Raw genomic sequence first — 25813 nt, forward strand, 5'->3', positions numbered from 1 at the left:
AGCTCTTGTCTTTAAGCTCGAAAAAGTGGATTTCTGCTGGTGTGGAAAACAGCAAAAATAATGTCCAAAACGTATAAAGAGCACAGTTTTATGTACATTTTCCAAAGTATAAAGCATGAATATGAAGCTAATGAACAGGGGCCCAGATGGCAAAAGAATTCCTCTCGCTTGCTATTTTCCGCTTACTATTTAGACCATAAATTCCTACCGCCAGCAGGCAAGTGTAGTTTGCCATTCAAGACGTGATTTACATCCCTGACTGATATCCTCCACTCATAGGACTGCTGTGTGCCCTAGGCAAGCCGTCTACCCATGAGTTAATTTGAAAGACAATAGTTAGTCTGTTGCAAAATGTTTTGCAAAAAAATTGTTTATTCCGAAAGTAAAACATTTAGCAATGAAAAAAAAAAAAAGTTTCTTAAACTGAAGCAAATGGAACGAAATAGGGAGGGACCTAACTAATATTGCCCAATAGAAGCTCTCATTTAGCTTCCGTTTGGTTCATAAATGGTAACTATTTCCGTAATGAATATACCCCAGGTAGGTCCCTCCCCGGTTTTATTCCATTTGGTCCTTAAACGGTTTCTGGTGCAGGACTTAATGAATACACCCCAGTTCAATATTTTATAATTTACTGTTAAGAGTTAGAATAGTAAAATACACAATTTAGAATTTTATTTTCTCTTATTTGTCACTGAAAGTCACTCAATTACAATGTAATCTAACAATTTTTAGATAGCTGACTAACTTAGCAATCTAAACTTGTAGTAATAATGGCCTAATACCGACTGGCACACTTACTTGTTTGTGTTAACACAGATGGCACAAAGCATATTTGCAGGCGGAGGAAGACTGTTTTCAATTCTGTGCTAGAAGATGATCTGCCGGGAACAAATCCTGCTGTATCATACATTATTTTTCCAGTTAACGGTATAAATCTAAACTTCCATTGTACATTTGAAAGGGTTAGGAACACTGGCATTTAATACATATTTCATACTATAAATATTCAACCAAATATCTGTTTTGTTGGTTGAATGAGTTGACTACTAGTACAGTATAGGACTGTCGCCTATCGAGAAGCCATTTCCTCTTAGCAGAAGACTCCAGTTATCTAAATGACTGAAGAATACTGCTTAATGAGGAAGGATCTGCTGAACTACTGCCACTCATACATACTCGTCATTGTGAAAATTATATTTATGATCATCTCAATGGATGCGTGTCTTGCAGGGAAGGACAGTAAGCCATAACATGATAGTGACTGCATGGCCAAGGATGTGAGAGTTGGCATCGTGCTTGCCTCATGGCAGTAGACATTTCTGTTAGCACAGCTCTCCAACCACAGTCTGACTCCTTAAGTAGTCCAAACACTCTTCTTTCCTGGCTTGTAAATTAATTATAGGCTGAATCTCAACTGGAAATCATTCAACTTACTGTTAATGCACTAATGGAAGATTTGTGTGAAAATAGTAGGTTAGGTTGTTCACACCTCGTTAGGATTTGGCCCTGACTAAGATGACATGCTCATTTAGCTGTCGTTTTGGTGAGTGTCCTCGCCAGATGACAATCATAAATGTGCTTATAGCATGAGCAAAACAATGAACTCAGGCTGGAACTTGATTTTGCCCTCCTCCCTTTTACTGGACTTTTACTGCAGTTATGTGCACATAACTGTATTATTAAATAGATCTTCCCTACCTCACCAGGGAGTCAGGCAACACATCAAATTCCAGCCTGAGATGAATGTTCTGCTCATGCTTTAAGCACATTCTTCAGTGTGGCATCCAAGCTGGAGAGACATTGGACACCATCTGAATATTGTCCTGGCTGACAGCACGGATGTGTGTTGTTATGACAATGATGGTGATCAGGAAAAAGTATGTGCTCTACTAGGAAAAACTTTGGCATTCTTGGTCATTTCAAATGGTCAGGAAAAGCTCAGTGCCCAAACTATACTTTAATCGAAGTGTGTGTTTTCTCATTTGCAGTGAATCCCTGTTGCTATTACCCCTGTCAAAACTGGGGTGTGTGTTTAAGGTTTGGCACTGACCGCTATGAATGTGACTGCACTCGCACCGGCTTCTATGGACAGAATTGCACTATCCGTAAGTGAAATGTTTTGCTTATACATTCTTTTATTATTCTTTTGATTAAGTTACATTTTCCATTTTCCTCCCTGGCTTATCAAAATATTGCTATCCTTTCCTGATGTGCGGAAGGACTTGTAAAATGAAAAGAAAAGATGAGCGCATTACATAACCAGGAAATAACATTTCTAGGCCATAAAAGTGAATGATTTTGGTGGTGGGGTTCTGCACAGCTGTGGTATGGCTTTGCAAAGCCAGGGAGACATTTTTGTGTCCAGTCTAACACTGATAGTTTACTTGAGAAATGTCTAAGCATTTTAAAGTTCCACTGGTCCCTCATCCATCTAGTAGCTTGTAAACACTTCATTTGTTTCATTCCCCCTCTTCCATCCTAACGGGAACTGACATGATCCTCATGATGAGTAATAGTTAAGTGTTTTGAATTCAGTCATGTTTTGTGGCGTACCATTCACACTTGTAGGAAAGGTTTTTGGGAATCATAGTGTATGATTTAATAATGAATAAATACCAAAACTAAATAAAATGACTTTCAATGTTGTCTCTTAATACTGCCAGTTGTGAAATAAGGTAACAGCATTAATTTTTTATATCTATGTTCAAACTGGCATACCAGTATAAAACCTTGCTTATCAAAAAATGTAACATTTACAGTGCCTTCAGAAAGTATTCATACCCCTTGACCACATTTTGTTTTTACAGCCTCAATTTAAAATGGATAAAATATTTTTTTCTTCTCCTGAAAACATGTTTTTAGACATCTATTTCACATAAGTATTCACACCCGAGTCAATACATGTTAGACACCTTTGGCAGAGATTACAGCTGTGAGACTCGCTGGGTACGTCACTAAGAGCTTTGCACACCTGGATTGTACAATATTTACCCATTTATTCTTTTCAAAATTCTTCAAGCTCTGTCAAATTGGTTGTTGATCATTGCTAGACAAACATTTTCATGTCTTGCCATAGATTTTTCAAGCAGATTTAAGTCAAAACTAACTCGGCCACCCAGAAACATTCACTGTCTTCTTGACAGGCAAATACTTTTTAGGTTGTTGTCCTGCTGAAAGGTGAATTCCTCTCCCAGTGTCTAGGATTTTGCCTGTGCTTAGCTCCATTCCATAATTGTATTTTATCCCCACACTTACATGCATACCAATAACATGATGCAGCCACCACTCTGCTTAAAATATGGAGAGTGGTATTGGATTTGCCCAAAACATATTAGAGTACAACACTTTATATTCAGGACATAAAGTTCATTTTGTCACGTGTCGTATTACTGTAGTGCCTTGTTGCAAACAGGATGCATGTTTTTGAATATTTGTATTCTCTACAGGCTTCCTTTTCACTCAATTAGGTTAGTATTGTGGAGTAACTACAATGTTATTGATCCATCCTCAGTTTTCTCCTATCACTGCCATTAAACTCTAACTTTTTTAAAGTCACCATTTGGCTTCATAGTGAAATCCCTGAGTGGTTTCCTTCCTCTCCAGCAACTGAGTTAGGAAGGACGCCTATATCTTTGTAGTGACTGGGTGTATTGATACATCATCCAAAGTGTAATTAATAACTTCAACATGCTCAAAGGGATATTCAATGTCAGTGGTTCTTTTTTTTTACCCATCTACCAATAGGTGTCCTCCTTTACGAGGCATTGAAAAATCTCTCTGGTCTTTTGAGGTTGAATATGTGTTTGAAATTCATTGCTCGAGTGATGGACCTTACAGATAATTGAATGTGTGGGGTAGAAAGATGAGGTAGTCAATCAAAAATCATGTTTAACACTATTATTGCACAGAGTCCATGCAATGTATAATGTGACTTGTTAAGAACATGTTTTACTCCTGAACTTATTTAGCCTTGTCATAATAAGGGGGTTGAATTTTATTGACTCGAGACGACATTTCAGCTTTTAATTTGTAAATATATATTTTAAAAAACAAAACATAATTCCACTTTGACATTATGGGTAGTTGTGTGTAGGTTAGTGACTCATCTCAATGTAATCTATTATAAATTCAGGCTGTAACGCAACAAAATGTGGAAAAAGTCAAGACGTGTGAATACTTTCTGAAGGCATTGGAAATCCAGCCATATGTAAATATTTTCATACCAGAGGAGCCATGGATCAGTAGTGATTGATGCAGATGGCACTACATGGTTGCATTTCTCACCTCCTCTCTAACCTCCTACTAGGACACACTGGCCTGGGCTGGCCCAGCATATCTAACAGGCATGTTTGTTCTGGGCGCTATACATCTCTACTTTCAGGACATTTAAGCTGTGGAAGTTTTTTCATAGTCCATCTATAGATACTCAATAAAGGACAGACTTTCAGTAACCTGTCAACTGCATGTCTGTGGAGAGGGGACTTTCAAAATGAGATTAAAAGGAAAGTAAGCCATTTCCAGTGTTGTCCTGCTCAGGGGTTTTCTGATAATATAGCTTTTCAATGTCAAATACAGTGGACTTTAAATTGGATAAACTCAGTAGTGAGTCTCTTCTATCCCATCAACGGTCTGTATATCCTCTTCCTTGTCATCATTCTGTCTCTGCTAAATGTCTCCTTATGTGGAGTGCTCATCAGTAGTCTAGAATGCTACCATGGTTTATCGCCTCAAGCCTGGCTATTATAGTTGGCAGCAGCAGTGTTTCCCTTACTATTATTCAGGCAGGGTGGGCCATCTGCCTTGCTCTGTTTCCCCTTTAGCTTGACCTGATTTAGTCTCAATTGAAAATGTTGGCTTTGGAAGCCCTGGATGATTATTTAGGGACCCTCATCACCCTACCTGTGAAGTAATCTGAGGGAAACACTGACTGGCAGTCTAGGTGGGCCCCAGAGTGACACTGGACTGCAGGGATCATAAACTATTTATTTTTTTCTTAAGTAAATGGTCGTGGGGCCGAAACAACATAATTACAAATCATTTGTAGACTGCAAATTGACCACAAGAAGCCCAAACACACATTTGACTAAACATAATTATTTCAAATCTTGCTTTTATTTGTATACAATCACATGTCTCAAGTGTGGGAACACTTGGGAACATATTTCCAAAATTGAAATCACTTGGAGTTGATTTCCTGTTGTTTTTAGTCTTATGTCCCCTCATTTATTTGACTGAAAACTTAGTTGGGGGGGGGGGGGTATTAAACCTGTGAGCCACCAGTTTGGGAACTCTGCTGTAATGTATGCAACACCTGCTTTATCAAAGCTTTGTGCCTTATCTCTGTGTGTAGCTGAGTTCTGGACAAGGGTCTACCTGAAGCTGAAGCCGAGCCCTGATGTGGTCCACTACATCCTTACACACTTCCACTGGCTGTGGAGCCTCATCAACAGGACCTTCCTACGGGACTGGCTCATGAGGGTGGTCCTCACAGGTGAGTCACCATTCAGTGCAGCCGTGGTGAGCATTCTGGCGCCATGTGGGTGCTATGTATAAGGGGTGGAATGGCTAACTTAATGCCATACAATGTACAGTGCTTTGTAACCATGGGGAACAAGTTATGATGATGGAAATGCATGCATGGATCAATTATGTCGTTGAAAATGCTTTAACGCTCTCCAGAGCCATATATTCATATATCTTCTCTTATGTTACTGCACTAAGAGGAGTTTCTCTTCCCTACCAATGTACACTGACTACGGCAGATTAATTGGACAGTTTGCTTACAACTTGTGTTCATTTGCCTCTTGGTTCCTTTTGTTATGTTCCCAGCATGTAAATATTTGCATAACACATATTGGCCCATGGTTTCATCACCACACTCTGAGCTCTCCCCTCTAACTCGCTACAGCTGCATACAGTTTTAGGTGTATTTACAAGGTTTAACATTTAAGAGAGGGGCATAGTGAGGTATTGTAAGTCATCTCAGAAGCCCGGGCTGTTGCCTTAAGAAAAGAGGAAGAAGGGGGTCACTGAGTTCACTACTCATCTGCAGATTAACACTGCCTTAAAGTCGAAATAGCAGCAGCAGCAGCTGTGATCATTATGGACTTTTTTTATTTGAGTTGTCCAATATATATATATATATTTTTTGATGTATATTTGCATCCTTCAACGCTTTCTACTAACCATACTATCATTCATTTGTACAGCTAGGTTGTTTTTAAGCTGGCATGGTCCAGTGTTTTTATGCTGGCCCACACTCTCTCCACCAATTTCCTCCTGTCTGTGTTTGTGTGCGTGTTAACTGGTAGTTGGGTGGAGCAGCGTACCCTGGCCTGACATCCTGACCTTATTTATTCAGTCTCTCTCCCAGGCCTGTGCTCCATGGTCCTCCAGCTGATTTACCACCTCACTCTACACATCACTTCCTTCCATGGAGATTGGAATGGAGACTTCCTCACCTCTGTCTCCCCTCTTTCTAACCCCATGACTGGGAAGAGACACTAGTGTGCTACCAATCTCTGGTGTGTTAGGGTGGTAAGGTGAGAGAGGGTAGTGATTAGGCCTGGGACGATACCAGTTTCGCAATCTATTTTCCATGCCAAAAATTAAAGCCTAAAGCAGACCAAAGTTTTTGGTCCTTTTAAAAAATGCTATATGTAAAATAATTGTTCTTTAGCTTGGGAAATAAATGTGCCTCTGGATGACAACATGTTTGTTTCCAACATTAGGGCTGTTTTGTTTCCTTGCTGCCATACTAACGAGTATTGCAATACTGGTATCGTCTAGGTTTGATGAGATTGTTTTACCTACTTTATTTTAAAGCACTGATTGATTGCAAGTCTCTCTGCATAAGAGCGTTTGCTAAATGACGGGAATGGCAGGACGGCGCATGGGTCACTTCTGTACTTCCACTAAAAGGCTACTTTGTTAAGCCTTAACAATAAAACCCATGGTGTTCATCTCATCAGTATGTACTGTATCAACCTTGTGCCTCCACTAAACCCCAACACATCTGTGTCAACCCTGTTAACAACCATGTCATGTTCGTCTGCTATAGCAAGCCCCATGTGTCATAAGCATTGCTACGGTCTAATCTTTCATGGCATGGCGTCTGAGCTAAGTGTGTTTGTCGACGTGAGCTTGTTTACTGGACGCCCTGGCTTCCCCTCACCCCCCCTCTGTCTGGCAGCTGCATTCCTCACAGGATTATATTCCCCCTCTGGCTGGTAGCTGGATTTCCTCACGGTTTTTCAGTTTTATTACAGGATCTGGTCCGTGTATTTTTCCACAGCCATAGTTGTTTCAAGATGTATAGCTGATTGTCATGTGCTATAAACACAAGCAGAACCTGACTGACTTGTGTGTCTAAGAAATATTGGTTTATTTTGCTTTGCAGATGAACAACACGGTTTGTTTCTTGATATTATGTACTATAATGTTAATTGTTTTCAGTTGCATCATATTGATACTTTCTTCCCTCAAATGTTTGCGTGTGGCTTTTGCAAAGTCAAGCAACACGTCTGATGTAACTAATATACAGTGGGGCAAAAAATTATTGTCAGCCACCAATTGTGCAAGTTCTCCCACTTAAAAAGATGAGAGAGGGATGAAATCCAAGGCATGTTATAGTGCAGGGCACTACACAGCTAACAATGCCCCTTTTTTAAAGGTGTTTTACGCTTGAGCCGACCTCAAAAGTTGAATGTTTCTCAACTTCAATTGGAAGTTTCTTCAATGTTGAGAATGTGTCTTGACTGAGTTGAAAGTTGCAGTTTTAAAGATGATTATCTTCAGGGTTGTTTGGAAGTCAGGTATTTTCTGACATTACACAATGTTTCCTGTAACGTATGAGAGAAGTGACATCTCTTCATCTAAAATGTGTGATGCACGCACGTACGTACGCATGCATTTCCATCCTGTGGGTTGCATTTCCTCCAACCATTATTGCTTTTTCAGTGAAACTTCAGGCCTTTAATGATCAATGTGTCAAACTATTCTGTGTTCTCTCTGCCAAAGTCAGAGCAAACCTTATTCCCAGTCCTCCTACCTTCAACTCAAAGTATGGATACCTCAGCTGGGAATCCTACTCCAATGTCTCCTATTACACCCGTATCCTACCCCCTGTGCCTGAAGGCTGCCCCACCCCTATGGGTGCCAAAGGTGAGAGGGCATCCAAAGTTCCTATCCAAAAATAATGACTACTTACGAAAATAAATCTTCCCAATGGCAACATGCATAGCTAACATGCATACTTTTCTCCAGGAAAGTCTGTCCTCCCAGACCCAAAGCTGGTGGTGGAGAAGTTTCTGCTGAGGAGGAAGTTCAGGCCGGATCCACAGGGAACCAACCTGATGTTTGCTTTCTTCGCTCAGCACTTCACCCATCAGTTCTTCAAGACTCAAAACAGCATGGGCCTGGGCTTCACCAGGGCGTTGGGGCATGGGGTGAGAATGTTACTACCGCTACTGTATATGTACTCCCTGTACTGTACAGTATATTATTCAATTATTATATCATTATTGCATTATATTCTATTATATTTAGAGGGGGTAATGTATTTAGGTGTTAGCGGGGGCAGACAACTCAAATCCTTGGGGCAAAACAAATCTATTCCAACTAGTGTTTAGCGACGTTAAACTTTTCGTCCCATCTTGATTATAAGTACCCATAAAACATTGTGATACAGTATATAAAAAATATCCCCAAAAATGACATAAATATCAGCTAAAACGACAGTTGGGCTATAGCACAAAATCAAATGCAACTGAATGAATCATGGCAAAAGATAATGTTGTTGAAAGCCTGGCATGTGCACGCAATGGCACATCTTTTATTCCTTTCTGGTGGAGAAGCAAAACAGGTTTGTCTGTCTGTTGCGAGCACATGATGGAGCAGTGACTGTCTGAGGAACGGGCCATCTTACCATAATGAGCTGGGTTATAAACCTACAGTACACCATGGGCTGGATAGAAGCAGTTTGGTTTTCAACCTCGCATGCAAGGCTTTTCTCTGCCTTTATGGTTCATTTCTTTCTTAAGTTTAATACAGTTTAAGCTTATCATTCAATTTTTCTATTGATATTGATTGTTCTCTGTAATTATTAGTCCTCTGGCTAACATACTTTTTGAGATGGATTGTTTGATTAGGAAAAAGCCATGCATAAAACAATGAAACGTTTAAAAACTGCTAGACACGAGAGCTTTATTTTTATAACAGAAACTACCTAACACTTGACACCCAGTGTCCTAACACATTATGACATGGTCATAATGTGATAACACTGTTATGACCCATATTTAAACCTGTGACATACACTGCATTTGGAAAGTATTTAGACCCTTTGACTTTTTCCACATTTTGTTACATTACAGCCTTATTCTAAAATGTTTTTCATATATATGTCACTATACACAATACCTGATAATGACGAAGCACAAACAAGTATTTAGAAATTTTTGCAAATTTATATTGCAATAAAACCTGAAATATTACATTTACATAAGTATTCAGACCCATTACTCAGTACTTTGTTGAAGCACCTTTGGAAGCGATTCAGCCTCGTCATCTTGCGTATGACGCTACAAGCTTGGCATAAATGTATTTGGGGAGTTTCTGCCGTTCTTTTCAGCAGTTCCACTCAAGCTCTGTCATGTTGAATGGGGATTACCAGGATGTGTATTCAAAGCATGCGTGGACCAACTGGCAAGTGTCTTCACTGACATTTTCAACCCCTCCCTGACCGAGTCTGTAATACGTATATGTTTCAAGCAGACCGCCATAGTCCCTGTGCCCAAGGAAGCGAAGGTAACCTGCCTAAATGATTACCGAAAGGCTGGTCATGGCTCACATCAACAGCATCCTCCCGGATACCCTAGACCCACACCAATTTGATTACCGCCCCAACAAATCCACAGATAATGCAATCTCAATCGCACTCCACAATGCCCTTTCCCACCTGGACAAAAGGAACAACTATGTGAGAATGCTGTTCATTGACTACAGCTCAGTGTTCAACACCATAGTTCCCATGAAGCTCATCACTAAGCTAAGGACCCTGGGACTAAACACCTCCCTCTGCAACTGGATCCTGGACTTCCTGACAGGCCGCCCCCAGGTGGTAAGGGTAAGCAACAAAATGTCTGCCACGCTGATCCACAACACTGGGGCCTCTCAGGGGTGTGTCCTTAGTCCCTTCCCGTACTCCCTGTTCACCCATGACTGCGTGGCCAAACACGACTCCGACACCAACACGACACAACAGTGGTAGGCTTGATCACCGACAACGATGAGACAGGCTATGGGGAGGAAGTAAGAGAACTGGCAGTGTGGTGCCAGGACAACAACCTCTCCTTCACTGTGAGCAAGACAAAGGAGCTGATCGTGGACTACAGGAAAAGGCGGGCCGAACAGGCCTCCATTAACATCGACGGGGCTGTAGTGGAGCGGGTCGAGAGCTTCAAGTTCCTTGGTGTCCACATCACCAACGAACTATCATGGTCCAAACACACCAAGACAGTCATGAAGAGGGCACAACAAAACCTTTTTCCCCTCAGGAGACTGAAAATATTTTACATGGGTCCCAAGATCCTCAAACAGCTGCACCATTGAGAGCATCCTGACAGTTGCATCACCTCCTGGTATGGCAACTGCTCGGCATCTGACCATAAGGCGCTACAGAGCGTAGTGCGTACGGCCCAGTACATCACTGGGACCAAGCTTCCTGCCATCCAGGACCTATATAATAGGCGGTGTCAGATGAAAACCCAACAGAATTGTCAGAGCCTCCAGTCACCCAAGTCATAGACTTTCTATGCTATCGCATGGCAAGCAGTACCGGAGAGCCAAGTCTAAGACCAAAGTCTCCTTAGCAGCTTCTACTCCCAAGTCATAAAACTGCTGAATGATTAATCAAATGGCCACCGGACTATTTACATTGACAACGGGTCGCTGTCCATTTGGAAAGTGAATCGTCGCCCCAGTCTGAGGTCCTGAGCGCTCTGGAGCAGGTTTTCATCAAGGATCTCTCTGTACTTTGCTCCGTTCATCTTTCCCTCGATCCTGACTTGTCTCCCAGTCCCTGCTGCTTAAAAACATCCACACAGCATGATGCTGCCATCCATGCTTCACCATAGGCACATGGCAAACTCCAAACGGGCTGCCATGTGCCTTTTACTGAGGAGTGGCTTCTCTATGGCCAATCTACCATAAAGGCCTGATTGGTAGAGTGCTGCAGAGATTGTTGTCCTTCTGGAAGGTTCTCCCATCTCCACAGAGGAACTCGAGAGGACTGTCAGCTTGACAGCAAAGGTTCTGAATACTTATGTATGTAAGATATTTCATTATTTTTTATTTTTTTTTAAATGTGCAAGAATTTCTAAACCTGTTTTCGCTTTGCAATTATGGGATATTGAGTGGAAAAACATTTGAATCCCTTTTAGAATAAAGCTGTAACCTAACAGTGGAAAAAGAGAAGGGGTGTGAATACTTTGAATGCACCGTATGTTGTTATTTCATGGCTGATTTATGACGTCTACCTAAGTGTCAACCCACATTTTATTAAAATTTGTGTTTTCCTGGCAAGAAGTTTCCTGTTTGAATGTTTTGTCTTTTTAAATCCTTAATTAGTTCTTTACAGTCATGTTTTTTTTCATCATTTTAAATAATTTGTAGAAAATGTACTTTATGACACTGTCATTAAGGATTATGACCATCCTGTGTCCCTTTACGTGGACATGAAATATACACTGTCAAGCAATATGACCACCATAATTCAGATAGGCCTATCACTTACATGCCCTTTTTAATCAGTCATCAGTTGAAAAGAGGGTGTCTTGTCCTGCTCCTGAAATCTGTTTCTGCATTCATTTCAGTCATCAGCAACAGAGCATTGGGGTAGATGCATGTCTGAAAATAAATAACCATAAAATGTCTACATATATGTCATGACAGTGTTATGACCATATTATAACAGTTTATGATATGTCATAGCTGTTATGACATGGTTATGACAGTGGTATGACACTGGGTGTCAAGTAAAGTGTTACCAAAATAATATAGGTTTAGGCTATAGCCTAATGCCCGTGCATCTGACACAGAGGGAGAGAAACAATATTTCCTGACAGGACATTTTGCAATGCTTTGGTGGAATTCTCCTCTCTGTCTGGCCTGAATTCCTGTCTTGCATTCTGTAAGCTACATAACAGACAGTGAGCGCCCTAAAGTGTTGGGATGGTGACAAATTTGTTTTGTTTTGGCTCTGTACTCCAGCACTTTGGATTTGAAATGATACAATGGCTATGGGGTTAAATTGCAGACTGTCAGCTTTAATTTGAGGGTATTTCCATCCATAATGGATTAACTGTTTTGAAATTACAGCACTTTATGTACATAGAGGAATTTAATTCCTACAACAACTATGTTTTAACACCCAATTAAAATTAAACACTGTCAATTCATAAGGATATGTATGACCCTTATTAGTATAAAAATGGACAGAGCCCAGTCTTAAAGTCAAACAGCAGCCTTTATTCTCGAGAGTACTGCTCCTTACACATTTTACCATAGGTTATAAACTTAAAATGACATCAGTTTTAGTACCAGCCCGTGTCATCTCCGCTCCAGTACAATGGCTGTATGGTTCTCACATGTCTCTCCCTATTAAGATAATATATGACCGAGCCAAGTTCATGCTTGTCTAGATAAGCCTTCTAGCCAGACTGGCTATGAGTTCATTCATTTCAACCATGTTAGTCATTGTTCTAATTCTTGATTATATTTACACACATTATATTCAGTACTAGGATTAAAAAGAAAATTCATACATATATACAGTAATATAATAGTATTCTGATTAGTCAGTCCTGATTGAAATGTATACATAATTAGTCATCATTGATAAAAATTCCCTTACCAATAGTACATTTTGGAGGAATGAAAGTATTGGGATAAATTCATTTATATGTTTAGAAACGTATTATATTCTTATTTTAAAAAATGACAAAAAAAATGACAATACATTATTTGTCATTCATTTCTTTTGGGCACAAAATAATATGAAACAACCAAAACGAATAGCAAATGCATCCAAAAAGTTTAGTGACAAGCTTGATGTAATCATTGCGTGCTAGGATTTTGGGACCAAATACTAAACAGAGCCAAAACAACAAAATATGTCACTTCCCAATACTTTTGGAGCTCACTGTATTGATTGAAATAGGCTATAGGAATAGGCATGTTACTCAATGTCACTTGTGCGCTGTGAGACTTTTACTGCACAGCACCAGTCAAGTTCAAATAAGCTAAACCATCTGCCTCATCACGATGTCATCACAATCAACAAACAAACCCTGCACACTCTACGAGAGATATGAGAACCATATTAATCTCTATCTCTTGCCATGCGTCATGTCTCACAATCTCTTTTTAATCTCATATTTTATAATCATCTCTAAACAGGTGGATGCCGGCCATGTCTACGGCGATAATCTGGTGCGTCAACTGAACCTCCGGCTTCTTAAAGACGGAAAGATGAAATACCAGGTATGTAGAATATTGCATAACTCCACTCCAGCTGTGGACAAGTCTCCACTGGAATGTTACTGTAAACATGGTACCACTCTGTGGTAACTCTGAGGAACTTGTGATTAAAGTAAATACTATTGGTTCCGAGCCCCATAATTTATATTATTGCATCACTAGCATGAAAGAATACACATCTTCTAAGAGGAAATACATCTTGACTCATGTCGGGATAAAGAAGTACACCCATTGGCTTTATCTGTTGAAATTAACTTCTACAGAAAGGAGTTTTGGGATTGGTATCCGTTTTTGGGAAATGGGTGTTGGTTCAGAGTCGGAGAGCTGATGTTGTAACAACCCCATTGATCAATGTCCCTTTCAGCAGTGGCTTGTGTTAACTATAAATGACACCACAACAAGGTTCCAGTTTAACAATGTTTACCGTATTTCCACAGTACTTAGTTGCGATCACACTCAGGCCAGGTCCAACTGCAAGAGAGATTTCTGCGCAGGCGCATTAATAATAGAGTGATAGCACTGTAATAACAGAAGTATAGGGATACTTATAACATGACTAACAATTTCCCACTTTTCTTTAAAGATAAATAGAGAACATCAACAAAATAATTAAATGTCCAAGTATTATTCAAGTCCCCCATTACAAATGGGTTGTCTGACAATGTGTGTTTTACTAATCAAGCTGCTGCTTTCCATTACTGAGTGCCTTTAGGAACACAAGACATGATGCTCCCTTTTTAGTTAGACAGTCAGCAAGCTGTTCCTCCGCTGGATTCTCTGTGCTTGAATAAATTCCTTGATGCTGCTAATCTCAAGATGAAGTATTTTCTCTGTGACAGACTTGGTTTATTTGACAGCATCAACTAGGAAGTAGTTGTCAGTGACAAAAACTACAGGTACAATGGGTTGTTTTGACTCACCAGTGGTGAGCTCTGAGAACAGACTTGCCAGAAAGAGCAAGGGTTTCTCCAGCAAGTGTTCTCCGTACAACCCTCCTTGTCCTTTTTGACTGCCATCAGATAGATGAGAATCTTCCTTCCTCACCCATTAACACGATTATATGTCCACATTGTGTGCCTCCGTCTGTAAGGTTTCCTAGGGAAGCATCACTGACAACAACTGGTTTCTGAGAGTCATCTTTTCCCACATGCTGAAACTTTAGTCACTGATTTCAGTTTACAAACGACTTTGTTTGCCTCATGAATGGTTTGTACAGTGGCATGTTTTGTGTTGGATGCCAAGTTGCAGCCATCAAACATTACATCAGGTCTACTGTCTAGTAACCCATAGGTCAAATGCTATCTTTGACCTCAATCAGCTTAAATTCCACAGAGGGGAATTCCTTTTGTAAGGCTCTTTTTTTAAATTCATGTGGATGGGCGCTCTCTGTCGGCGCCGACAGAGATGGCCGCCTCGCTTCGCGTGTTATTTCTTACACTAGTACCCCAGGTCATCTTAGGTTTCATCACATACAGCCGAGAAGAACTACTGAATATAAGATCAGCGTCAACTCACCACCAGTACGACCAAGAATATGTTTTTCGCGATGCGGATCCTGTGTTCTGCCTTACAACCAGCGCCACGGGATGGTTCCCATGCAGCGACCCAAAAAAACGACTCAGAAAAAGAGGGAAACGAAGCGGTCTTCTGGTCAGACTCCGGAGACGGGCACATCGTGCACCACTCCCTAGCATTCTTCTTGCCAATGTCCAGTCTCTTGACAACAAGGTTGATGAAATCCGAGCAAGGGTAGCATTCCAGAGGGACATCAGAGACTGTAACGTTCTCTGTTTCACGGAAACGTGGCTCACTGGAGAGACGCAATCCGAAGCGGTGCAGCCAGCGGGTTTCTCCACGCATCGCGCGGACAGAAACGAACATCTTTCTGGTAAGAAGAGGGGCGGGGGCGTATGCCTTATGGCCAACGTGACATGGTGTGATGAAAGAAACATACAGGAACTCAAATCCTTCTGTTCACCTGATTTAGAATTCCTCACAATCAAATGTAGACCGCATTATCTACCAAGAGAATTCTCTTCGATTATAATCACAGCCGTATATATCCCCCCCCAAGCAGACACATCGATGGCTCTGAACGAACTTTATTTAACTCTCTGCAAACTGGAAACGATTTATCCGGAGGCTGCATTCATTGTAGCTGGGGATTTTAACAAGGCTAATCTGAAAACAAGACTCCCTAAATTTTATCAGCATATCGATTGCGCAACCAGGGGTGGAAAGACCCTGGATCATTGTTACTCTAACTTCCGCGACGCATATAAGGCCCTGCCCCGCCCCCCTTTCGGAAAAGCTGACCACGACTCCATTTTGTTGATCCCTGCCTACAGACAGAAACTAAAACAAGAAGCTCCCACGCTGAGGTCTGTCCAACGCTGGTCCGACCAAGCTGACTCCACACTCCAAGACTGCTTCCATCACGTGGACTGGGAGATGTTTCGTATTGCGTCAGCCAACAACATTGACGAATACGCTGATTCGGTGTGCGAGTTCATTAGAACGTGCGTTGAAGATGTCGTTCCCATAGCAACGATTAAAACATTCCCCAACCAGAAACCGTGGATTGATGGCAGCATTCGTGTGGAACTGAAGGCGCGAACCACTGCTTTTAATCAGGGCAAGGTGTCTGGTAACATGACTGAATACAAACAGCGCAGCTATTCCCTCCGCAAGGCTATCAAACAAGCTAAGCGCCAGTACAGAGACAAAGTAGAATCTCAATTCAACGGCTCAGACACAAGAGGCATGTGGCAGGGTCTACAGTCAATCACGGACTACAGGAAGAAACCCAGCCCAGTCACGGACCAGGATGTCTTGCTCCCAGGCAGACTAAACAACTTTTTTGCCCGCTTTGAGGACAATACAGTGCCACTGACACGGCCTGCAACGAAAACATGCGGTCTCTCCTTCACTGCAGCCGAAGTGAGTAAGACATTTAAACGTGTTAACCCTCGCAAGGCTGCAGGCCCAGACGGCATCCCCAGCCGCGCCCTCAGAGCATGCGCAGACCAGCTGGCCGGTGTGTTTACGGACATATTCAACCAATCCCTATACCAGTCTGCTGTTCCCACATGCTTCAAGAGGGCCACCATTGTTCCTGTTCCCAAGAAAGCTAAGGTAACTGAGCTAAACGACTACCGCCCCGTAGCACTCACATCCGTCATCATGAAGTGCTTTGAGAGACTAGTCAAGGACCATATCACCTCCACCCTACCTGACACCCTTGACCCACTCCAATTTGCTTACCGCCCAAATAGGTCCACAGATGATGCAATCTCAACCACACTGCACACTGCCCTAACCCATCTGGACAAGAGGAATACCTATGTGAGAATGCTGTTCATCGACTACAGCTCGGCATTCAACACCATAGTACCCTCCAAGCTCGTCATCAAGCTCGAGACCCTGGGTCTCGACCCCGCCCTGTGCAACTGGGTACTGGACTTCCTGACGGGCCGCCCCCAGGTGGTGAGGGTAGGCAACAACATCTCCTCCCCGCTGATCCTCAACACTGGGGCCCCACAAGGGTGCGTTCTGAGCCCTCTGCTGTACTCCCTGTTCACCCACGACTGCGTGGCCACGCACGCCTCCAACTCAATCATCAAGTTTGCGGACGACACAACAGTGGTAGGCTTGATTACCAACAACGACGAGACGGCCTACAGGGAGGAGGTGAGGGCCCTCGGAGTGTGGTGTCAGGAAAATAACCTCACACTCAACGTCAACAAAACTAAGGAGATGATTGTGGACTTCAGGAAACAGCAGAGGGAACACCCCCCCCATCCACATCGATGGAACAGTAGTGGAGAGGGTAGCAAGTTTTAAGTTCCTCGGCATACACATCACAGACAAACTGAATTGGTCCACTCACACAGACAGCATCGTGAGGAAGGCGCAGCAGCGCCTCTTCAACCTCAGGAGGCTGAAGAAATTCGGCTTGTCACCAAAAGCACTCACAAACTTCTACAGATGCACAATCGAGAGCATCCTGGCGGGCTGTATCACCGCCTGGTATGGCAACTGCACCGCCCTCAACCGTAAGGCTCTCCAGAGGGTAGTGAGGTCTGCACAACGCATCACCGGGGGCAAACTACCTGCCCTCCAGGACACCTACACCACCCGATGCTACAGGAAGGCCATAAAGATCATCAAGGACATCAACCACCCGAGCCACTGCCTGTTCACCCCGCTGTCATCCAGAAGGCGAGGTCAGTACAGGTGCATCAAAGCTGGGACCGAGAGACTGAAAAACAGCTTCTATCTCAAGGCCATCAGACTGTTAAACTGCCACCACTAACATTGAGTGGCTACTGCCAACACACTGTCAATGCCACTGACTCTACTCCAGCCACTTTAATCATGGGAATTGATGGGAAATGATGTAAATATATCACTAGCCACTTTAAACAATGCTACCTTATATAATGTTACTTACCCTACATTATTCATCTCATATGCATACGTAGATACTGTACTCTATATCATCGACTGCATCCTTATGTAATACATGTATCACTAGCCACTTTAACTATGCCACTTGGTTTACATACTCATCTCATATGTATATACTGTACTCGATATCATCTACTGTATCTTGCCTATGCTGCTCTGTACCATCACTCATTCATATATCTTTATGTACATATTCTTTATCCCCTTACACTGTGTATAAGACAGTAGTTTTTTTTGGAATTGTTAGTTAGATCACTTGTTCGTTATTACTGCATTGTCGGAACTAGAAGCACAAGCATTTCGCTACACTCGCATTAACATCTGCTAACCATGTGTATGTGACAAATACATTTTATTTTATTTGATTTTGATTTGAAGATTGATATAGCTTTCTTGTTGCATCAGTATTGTTGCGTCAACTGTAATAAATTCCATGCCAGCATAACAAAAACTATCATGCTCCACACGGCCGACATGGAAAACTGCTTTGAGGTGTGGAATCACAGTTGTAGCAAAGGTCTGTGAGCCACACTAGATGAAGTCATCAGCATGACAGGCAGGTACTCCAGTCACATTGCAGTCTCGATCAAGCCAATAGAAGACTGCAGGACCCACTTGTGACATTTTGCAAACTGTACTCAGCATTGCCTTGACTTTAAAAAAATGTTTTTACCCCTTTTTCTCCCCAATTTCGTGGTTTCCAATTGGTAGTTACACTCTTGTCTCATCGCTGCAACTCCCGTACGGACTCGGGAGAGGCGATGGTCGAGAGCCATTTGTTCCCCCGAAACTCAACCAAGCCGCACTGCTTCTTGATACAATGCCCATTTAACCCGGAAGCCAGCCGCATCAATGTGTTGGAGGAAACACCATACACCTGGCGACCGTGTCAGTGTGCACTGTGCCCGGTCCACCACTGGAGTTGCTGGTGCATGATGGGACAAGGACATCCCTGCCGGCCAAAACCTCCCCTAACCCGGACGACACTGGGCCAATTGTGCACCACCCCATGGGTCTCCCGGTCGCGGCCGGCTGTGACTCTCTAGTGGCACAGCTAACACTGCAATGCAATGCCTTAGACCGCTGCGCCACTCGGGAGGCCTGTTGCCTTGACTTTGTTGTACCAGTAGAGCGATGCATCTGCCAGGCCATACATACACCTTTTTAGTTACCAGTGTTCCGTCGCCCTTAGCTTCAGGTCAGACGTGAATGTCCCTTGACAGTTCTGTTCCCTGTAGAAATGCACGTTTGATTGTCTCTCCAGAAGTCCGTTGCTCCATGGACTCTATGCAGCAGTTGTCTTTACTTCCATGTTGGATTTCTCAGCCATTTCTCCTTTAATTATTATTGAATTCTCCTCAATTGTCATTGTACAATTTCTGGGGCGGGCCATGCATACTTATCCAGGAATTAATGAAGTGCTTGACGATTTCACTGGGTTTCTATGTAATCACAATGCTTCCAGCACTGAAGCGTGTGAAGTGGTCCATTTATGTGAAGGCACCACAGACTTGGTCCTAGCTCGTGTAGATCTACAGCCAGTGTTTAATTTGACTTGGAAGCCAGTGGCAAACCAACAGTTGGTCTGGGTTTGCTTTGTCTGGCATGTATAGGCTGTCATTGGAAGTAAGACTTTGTTCTTAACTGACTTGCCTAGTTAAAGGTTCAATTTTTTTTTTAATTCAAATGTCTCAACTGCTCACTATCTGCCGTAGAATGGAAATGCACTCATCATTATTCCCAGAACTGCTGAGTAATTTCTGATGTCTGTCAACTGTAGCATGTTAATTGGGGAGAACGTGCTCGTAGTAATGGCTGGAACGGAATTATTGGAATGGTATCAAATACCATTCCATTTTCTCTGTTCCAGCCATTATGAGCCTCCATTGGTCCAAACTGTTTGAAGTTTTAATAATACTTAGTTTTTTCTCTGTGGTCATGTTTTCTGTGTCTGTCAGAATCTCCATGTGCTCTGTGACTGTCAGAATCTCCATGTGCTCTGTGTCTGTCAGAATCTCCATGTGCTCTGTGTCTGTCAGAATCTCCATGTGCTCTGTGTCTGTCAGAATCTCCATGTGCTCTGTGTCTGTCAGAATCTCCATGTGCTCTGTGACTGTCAGAATCTCCATGTGCTCTGTGACTGTCAGAATCTCCATGTGCTCTGTGTCTGTCAGAATCTCCATGTGCTCTGTGTCTGTCAGAATCTCCATGTGCTCTGTGACTGTCAGAATCTCCATGTGCTCTGTGACTGTCAGAATCTCCATGTGCTCTGTGTCTGTCAGAATCTCCATGTGCTCTGTGACTGTCAGAATCTCCATGTGCTCTGTGACTGTCAGAATCTCCATGTGCTCTGTGACTGTCAGAATCTCCATGTGCTCTGTGACTGTCAGAATCTCCATGTGCTCTGTGACTGTCAGAATCTCCATGTGCTCTGTGACTGTCAGAATCTCCATGTGCTCTGTGTCTGTCAGAATCTCCATGTGCTCTGTGTCTGTCAGAATCTCCATGTGCTCTGTGTCTGTCAGAATCTCGTTTTCACATGGACTTTGATGTCTTTGTCTAGAATTTGAGCACAGTAGTGGCCTGAGGTAGTAAGTGCAAGGGTCAATGGTTGTTTAAACATCACAGACTTGTCATTTGTAATGTCTAGTACAGCCCCTGTCTTCTTGAGGGATGCTTTGCTTAATAATAAAAGGATATCTGCAGGGACCACCTCTGTTTTAATGTGACAATTTTTGCTGGTAGCTTGACTCTCTTGGTAGAGTGGACGATTCTCCGTTCTCCAAATTTGATGTGTGGTGTTTGGTGTGTCAATCATATTTTGTACTTCTTTCATATTTAGTTCACTGACATGGATATCAAGCCATTTTGTACCACACTTCATGTACACATAGGATCTGCAGGGATTGATGCTAAGGATTCAACTATAAAGATCTCAGTATTAGAAGCAGATTCGTTTGAAAACAGTGTAATTGTAACATTCGTCATTGGGAGAAAGAGAGGAAGACCAATGCACAGCGTGGTAAGTGTTCATAGCTTTTAATGGCGTACTAGAACACTGAACAAAACAATAAATAACAAACAAACAGTCCCGTAAGGTGAAAGACAAAAACACTAAACAGGAAATATACCCCCCACTACTCAAAAGTGAAACCAGGCTACCTAAGTATGGTTCTCAATCAGGGACAACGATTGACAGCTGCCTCTAATTGAGAACCATACCAGGCCAAACACAGAAATCCCAAATCATAGAAAAAAGAACAGACAACCCACCCAACTCACGCCCTGATCATACTAAAACAAAGACATAACAAAATAACTAAGGTCAGAACGTGACAGAGCAGTGTAACATTACTATCTCTCTGTATACATTTTCCTCTTATTTTAACTTGTTAGTTTTTGAGGACAGTCTTTAACCCAATGTTAAGTGCTTTGACAAATAACACATTTTGATCTCCTTCCATACCTGCTCAGTGGATTGTGCGAGGCAATGGCGCCCTCGTCTAGTTGTCTTGATAACATGACTTATTGGCGCTTTTTCTCTGCTGTTCAGTGTAATATGCTGCGTCACTCACTTGCATTCCATCTATTATTGGTGTGACAGCCGTCTTTTCACCCAAAATCCTTTTTAGTGCCAACTTTATAGACTCAAAAGTCAGCACCGTACAAGCAGTCAAAGCCAACTGTTTCTATCTACTATCCAGACGGGCAGTATCTACTATCCAGACGGGCAGTATCTACTATCCAAGACTGACTTTGGGGAATCCCTGCTCTATTTCCACAGTATATAGTTGTCATCTCACTCAGGCCAGGTCTAACTGCAAGAGACTTCTGCACAGGCGCACTAAATACAGAGTGATAGCACCGCAATAACAGAAGGGATACTTAAAAAATGTACTTCACACTATGCATATGATACTCAGGATGAGATGGCTGTACAACTGTTGGTTATTTAGGGGGGTTGTTGAGGTAAACAGTATTTACTGTAACTAACAGTAGTGTTTCAAAATGTTGTGGTCATGGGCACGGCCCATTCCTCCACTGGTAATGATTGGGCTCTGGCAAGACATATTCATTGATTAGTTTGGCAGGTTGCTGGTGAAATTGAGTCCCAGGATGAAGATGTTGGTGAACAACTGACATGTTTTAAGTTACAGTATGTATAAAGGAAGGATACATTAATAAAGTTTACAATCGCAGAGGTCCATTCCTGTCAGTGACATATATTTCAAATGTCTTTTCCACAAAACCCCAAAGGGGACACTAATGAAAGTGTTTTTTATCATCCAAAGAAATTAGTAAAGCATGCTCATTGAATCATTAAAGCTCAGTATTGTGCTATTGAGTCAGTAAAGCTCAGTATTGTGCTATTGAATCATTAAAGCTCAGTATTGTGCTATTGAATCATTAAAGCTCAGTATTGTGCTATTGAGTCAGTAAAGCTCTTAAGGGGTCCATAGTATTACTTTCCCTTTTTCACTGTTTATCTTCTCTTCCAGGTAATTAAAGGTGAGGTGTACCCTCCAACGATAGCCGAGGCGCCAGTGAATATGAGCTACCCTCGAGGGGTTCCCGAGGGGCAGCGCATGGCCATTGGGCAGGAGGTGTTTGGGCTGCTGCCAGGCCTCACCATGTACGCCACCCTGTGGCTGAGAGAACACAACCGCGTCTGTGACATTCTGAAGGCCGAGCACCCCACCTGGGGGGATGAGCAGCTCTTCCAGACCACCAGGCTCATCGTCATAGGTAAGTACACACTGGACTAAACAGAGATCTCTCTTCTTTCATGTTGCCAGACAATATTAGGCAGGAATATTAATATTAAGGAAACCTTTCCATGTTCTGGGTTGAGTGAATAGTTACAGGGAAAATAATCCACACACTGCTATAGTAGATACATTTTTTTGTTCATATTCCAGGTGAGACTATCCGGATAGTGATCGAGGACTACGTGCAGCACCTGAGCGGCTACCTGTTGGATCTGAAGTTCGATCCGGTCCTGCTCTTCAAGTCCACGTTCCAGTACAGGAACCGCATCGCTGTGGAGTTCAACCAACTGTACCACTGGCACCCCCTTATGCCAGACAGCTTCCACATAGACGGAGACGTGGTGCCCTACTCCCAGTTCATCTTCAACACCTCCATCGTCACACACTACGGGGTGGAGAAACTGGTGGACGCTTTCTCACGCCAGTGTGCTGGACAGGTATGGGCTGTGTGGTGACCATGGGATGTCATATGCAGTGTTATATTGATGAACCCTAGTCTCAATATCATTGTCATGCCATAGGAGAGAGTGGGGTATATGTTATTCAGCATCACTAAATCAAGGGACATATAGCATTTCTAACAGAGATATCTACATATAAACATAACAGTTTGAGAAAATAGCATGTCCAAAAGAAGTGGTGTCTTGGCACAACTTACCCAGGGTATGGATTACATTGAGCATACACTGGTTAGTTGAGGTAATATGTAGATAGTTATTAAAGTGACTATGCATAGATAATAAGAGAGTAGCAGCTGTGTAAAAGAGGGGGGGGGGGCAATGCAAATAGTCTGGGTAGCCATTTGATTAGGTGTTCAGGAATCTTATGGCTTGGGGATAAAAGCTGTTTAGAAGCCTCTTGGACCTAGACTTGGCATTCTGGTAACGCTTGCCGTGCGGCAGCAGGGAGAATGGTCTATGACTAGGGTGGCTGGAGTCTTTGACAATGTTTAGGGCCTTCCTCTGACACCGCCTGCTATAGAGGTCCCGGATGGCAGGAAGCTTGGCCCCAGTGATGTACTGGGCAGGACGCACTACCTTCTGTAGTGCCTTGCAATCTGAGGCCGAACAGTTGCCATACCAGGCAGTGATGCAACCAGTGAGGATGCTCTCGATGGTGCAGCTGTAGAACCTTTTGAGAATCTGAGGATCCATGTCAAATCTTTTCAGTCTCTTGAGGGGGAATAGGTTTTGTTGTGCCCTCTTCATGACTGTCTTTGTGTGCTTGGACCATGATAGTTTGTTGGTGATGTATACACCAAGGAACTTGAAGTTCTCAACCTGCTCCACTGCAGCCCCATCAATGAGAATGGGGGCGTGCTCAGTCCTCCTTTTCCTGTAGTCCACAATAATCTCCTTTGTCTTAATCATGTTGAGGGAGAGGTTGTTGTCCTGGCACCACACAGTCAGGTCTCTGACCTCCCTATAGGCTGTCTTTTCGTTGTCGGTGATCAGGCCTACCACTTGTGTCATTGGCAAACTAAAATTATGGTGTTGGAGTCGTGCCTGGCCATGCAGTCATGAGTGAACAGGAAGTACAGGGGAGACTGAGCACGCACCTCTGAGGGGCCCCTGTGTTGAGGATCAGAATGCTGGATATGTTGTTACCTACCCTTACCACCTGGGGGTGGCCCGTCAGGAAGTCCAGGATCCAGTTGCAGAGGGAGGTGTGTAGTCCGAGGGTCCTTAGCTTATTGATGAGTGAGGGTGTCAGGGTGAGTCCCTGATCCACCTCTACGCAGACGACACCATTCTGTATACTTCCGGCCCTTCTTTGGACACTGTGTTAACAACCCTCCAGGCAAGCTTCAATGCCATACAACTCTCCTTCCGTGGCCTCCAATTGCTCTTAAATACAAGTAAAACTAAATGCATGCTCTTCAACCGATCGCTACCTGCACCTACCCGCCTGTCCAACATCACTACTCTGGACGGCTCTGACTTAGAATACGTGGACAACTACAAATACTTAGGTGTCTGGTTAGACTGTAAACTCTCCTTCCAGACCCATATCAAACATCTCCAATCCAAAGTTAAATCTAGAATTGGCTTCCTATTTCGCAACAAAGCATCCTTCACTCATGCTGCCAAACATACCCTTGTAAAACTGACCATCCTACCAATCCTCGACTTTGGCGATGTCATTTACAAAATAGCCTCCAATACCCTACTCAACAAATTGGATGCAGTCTATCACAGTGCAATCCGTTTTATCACCAAAGCCCCATATACTACCCACCATTGCGACCTGTACGCTCTCGTTGGCTGGCCCTCGCTTCATACTCGTCGCCAAACCCACTGGCTCCATGTCATCTACAAGACCCTGCTAGGTAAAGTCCCCCCTTATCTCAGCTCGCTGGTCACCATAGCATCTCCCACCTGTAGCACACGCTCCAGCAGGTATATCTCTCTAGTCACCCCCAAAACCAATTCTTTCTTTGGCCGCCTCTCCTTCCAGTTCTCTGCTGCCAATGACTGGAACGAACTACAAAAATCTCTGAAACTGGAAACACTTATCTCCCTCACTAGCTTTAAGCACCAACTGTCAGAGCAGCTCACAGATTACTGCACCTGTACATAGCCCACCTATAATTTAGCCCAAACAACTACCTCTTTCCCAACTGTATTTAATTTTTATTTATTTATTTATTTTGCTGCTTTGCACCCCATTATTTTTTATTTCTACTTTGCACATTCTTCCATTGCAAAACTACCATTCCAGTATTTTACTTGCTATATTGTACTTACTTTGCCATCATGGCCTTTTTTGCCTTTGCCTCCCTTCTCACCTCATTTGCTCACATTGTATATAGACTTGTTTATACTGCATTATTGACTGTATGTTTGTTTTTACTCCATGTGTAACTCTGTGTCGTTTTATCTGTCGAACTGCTTTGCTTTATCTTGGCCAGGTCGCAATTGTAAATGAGAACTTGTTCTCAACTTGCCTACCTGGTTAAATAAAGGTAAAATAAATAAAAATAAATAAAATTGATGAGCTTTGCACGCACTATGGTGTTGAACGCTGAGCTG

At 42.7% G+C, this 25813-nt stretch overlaps 1 protein-coding gene across 2 annotated transcripts in view; it reads left to right on the forward strand.

The window, feature by feature from the left end:
- Positions 1–25813, forward strand: part of ptgs1 (prostaglandin-endoperoxide synthase 1) — a 57339-nt gene that overhangs the window by 13326 nt on the left and 18200 nt on the right. The window contains exons 1-8 of one of the 2 annotated variants that reach the window (XM_020469835.2): positions 1060–1880; positions 1992–2108; positions 5354–5494; positions 8023–8166; positions 8269–8450; positions 13462–13545; positions 22512–22758; positions 22932–23218. In XM_020469835.2, the coding sequence (XP_020325424.1) occupies position 1880; positions 1992–2108; positions 5354–5494; positions 8023–8166; positions 8269–8450; positions 13462–13545; positions 22512–22758; positions 22932–23218 (1203 nt within the window). In that variant the 5' untranslated portion in view covers positions 1060–1879. Of the gene's footprint in view, positions 1–1059; positions 1881–1991; positions 2109–5353; positions 5495–8022; positions 8167–8268; positions 8451–13461; positions 13546–22511; positions 22759–22931; positions 23219–25813 lie in introns of those variants that run through there. The other variant, XM_020469828.2, reaches the window with a different exon arrangement.

The sequence above is a fragment of the Oncorhynchus kisutch genome, linkage group LG3 (genome assembly GCF_002021735.2).
Source record: "Oncorhynchus kisutch isolate 150728-3 linkage group LG3, Okis_V2, whole genome shotgun sequence".
NCBI classification, from domain to species: domain Eukaryota; kingdom Metazoa; phylum Chordata; class Actinopteri; order Salmoniformes; family Salmonidae; genus Oncorhynchus; species Oncorhynchus kisutch.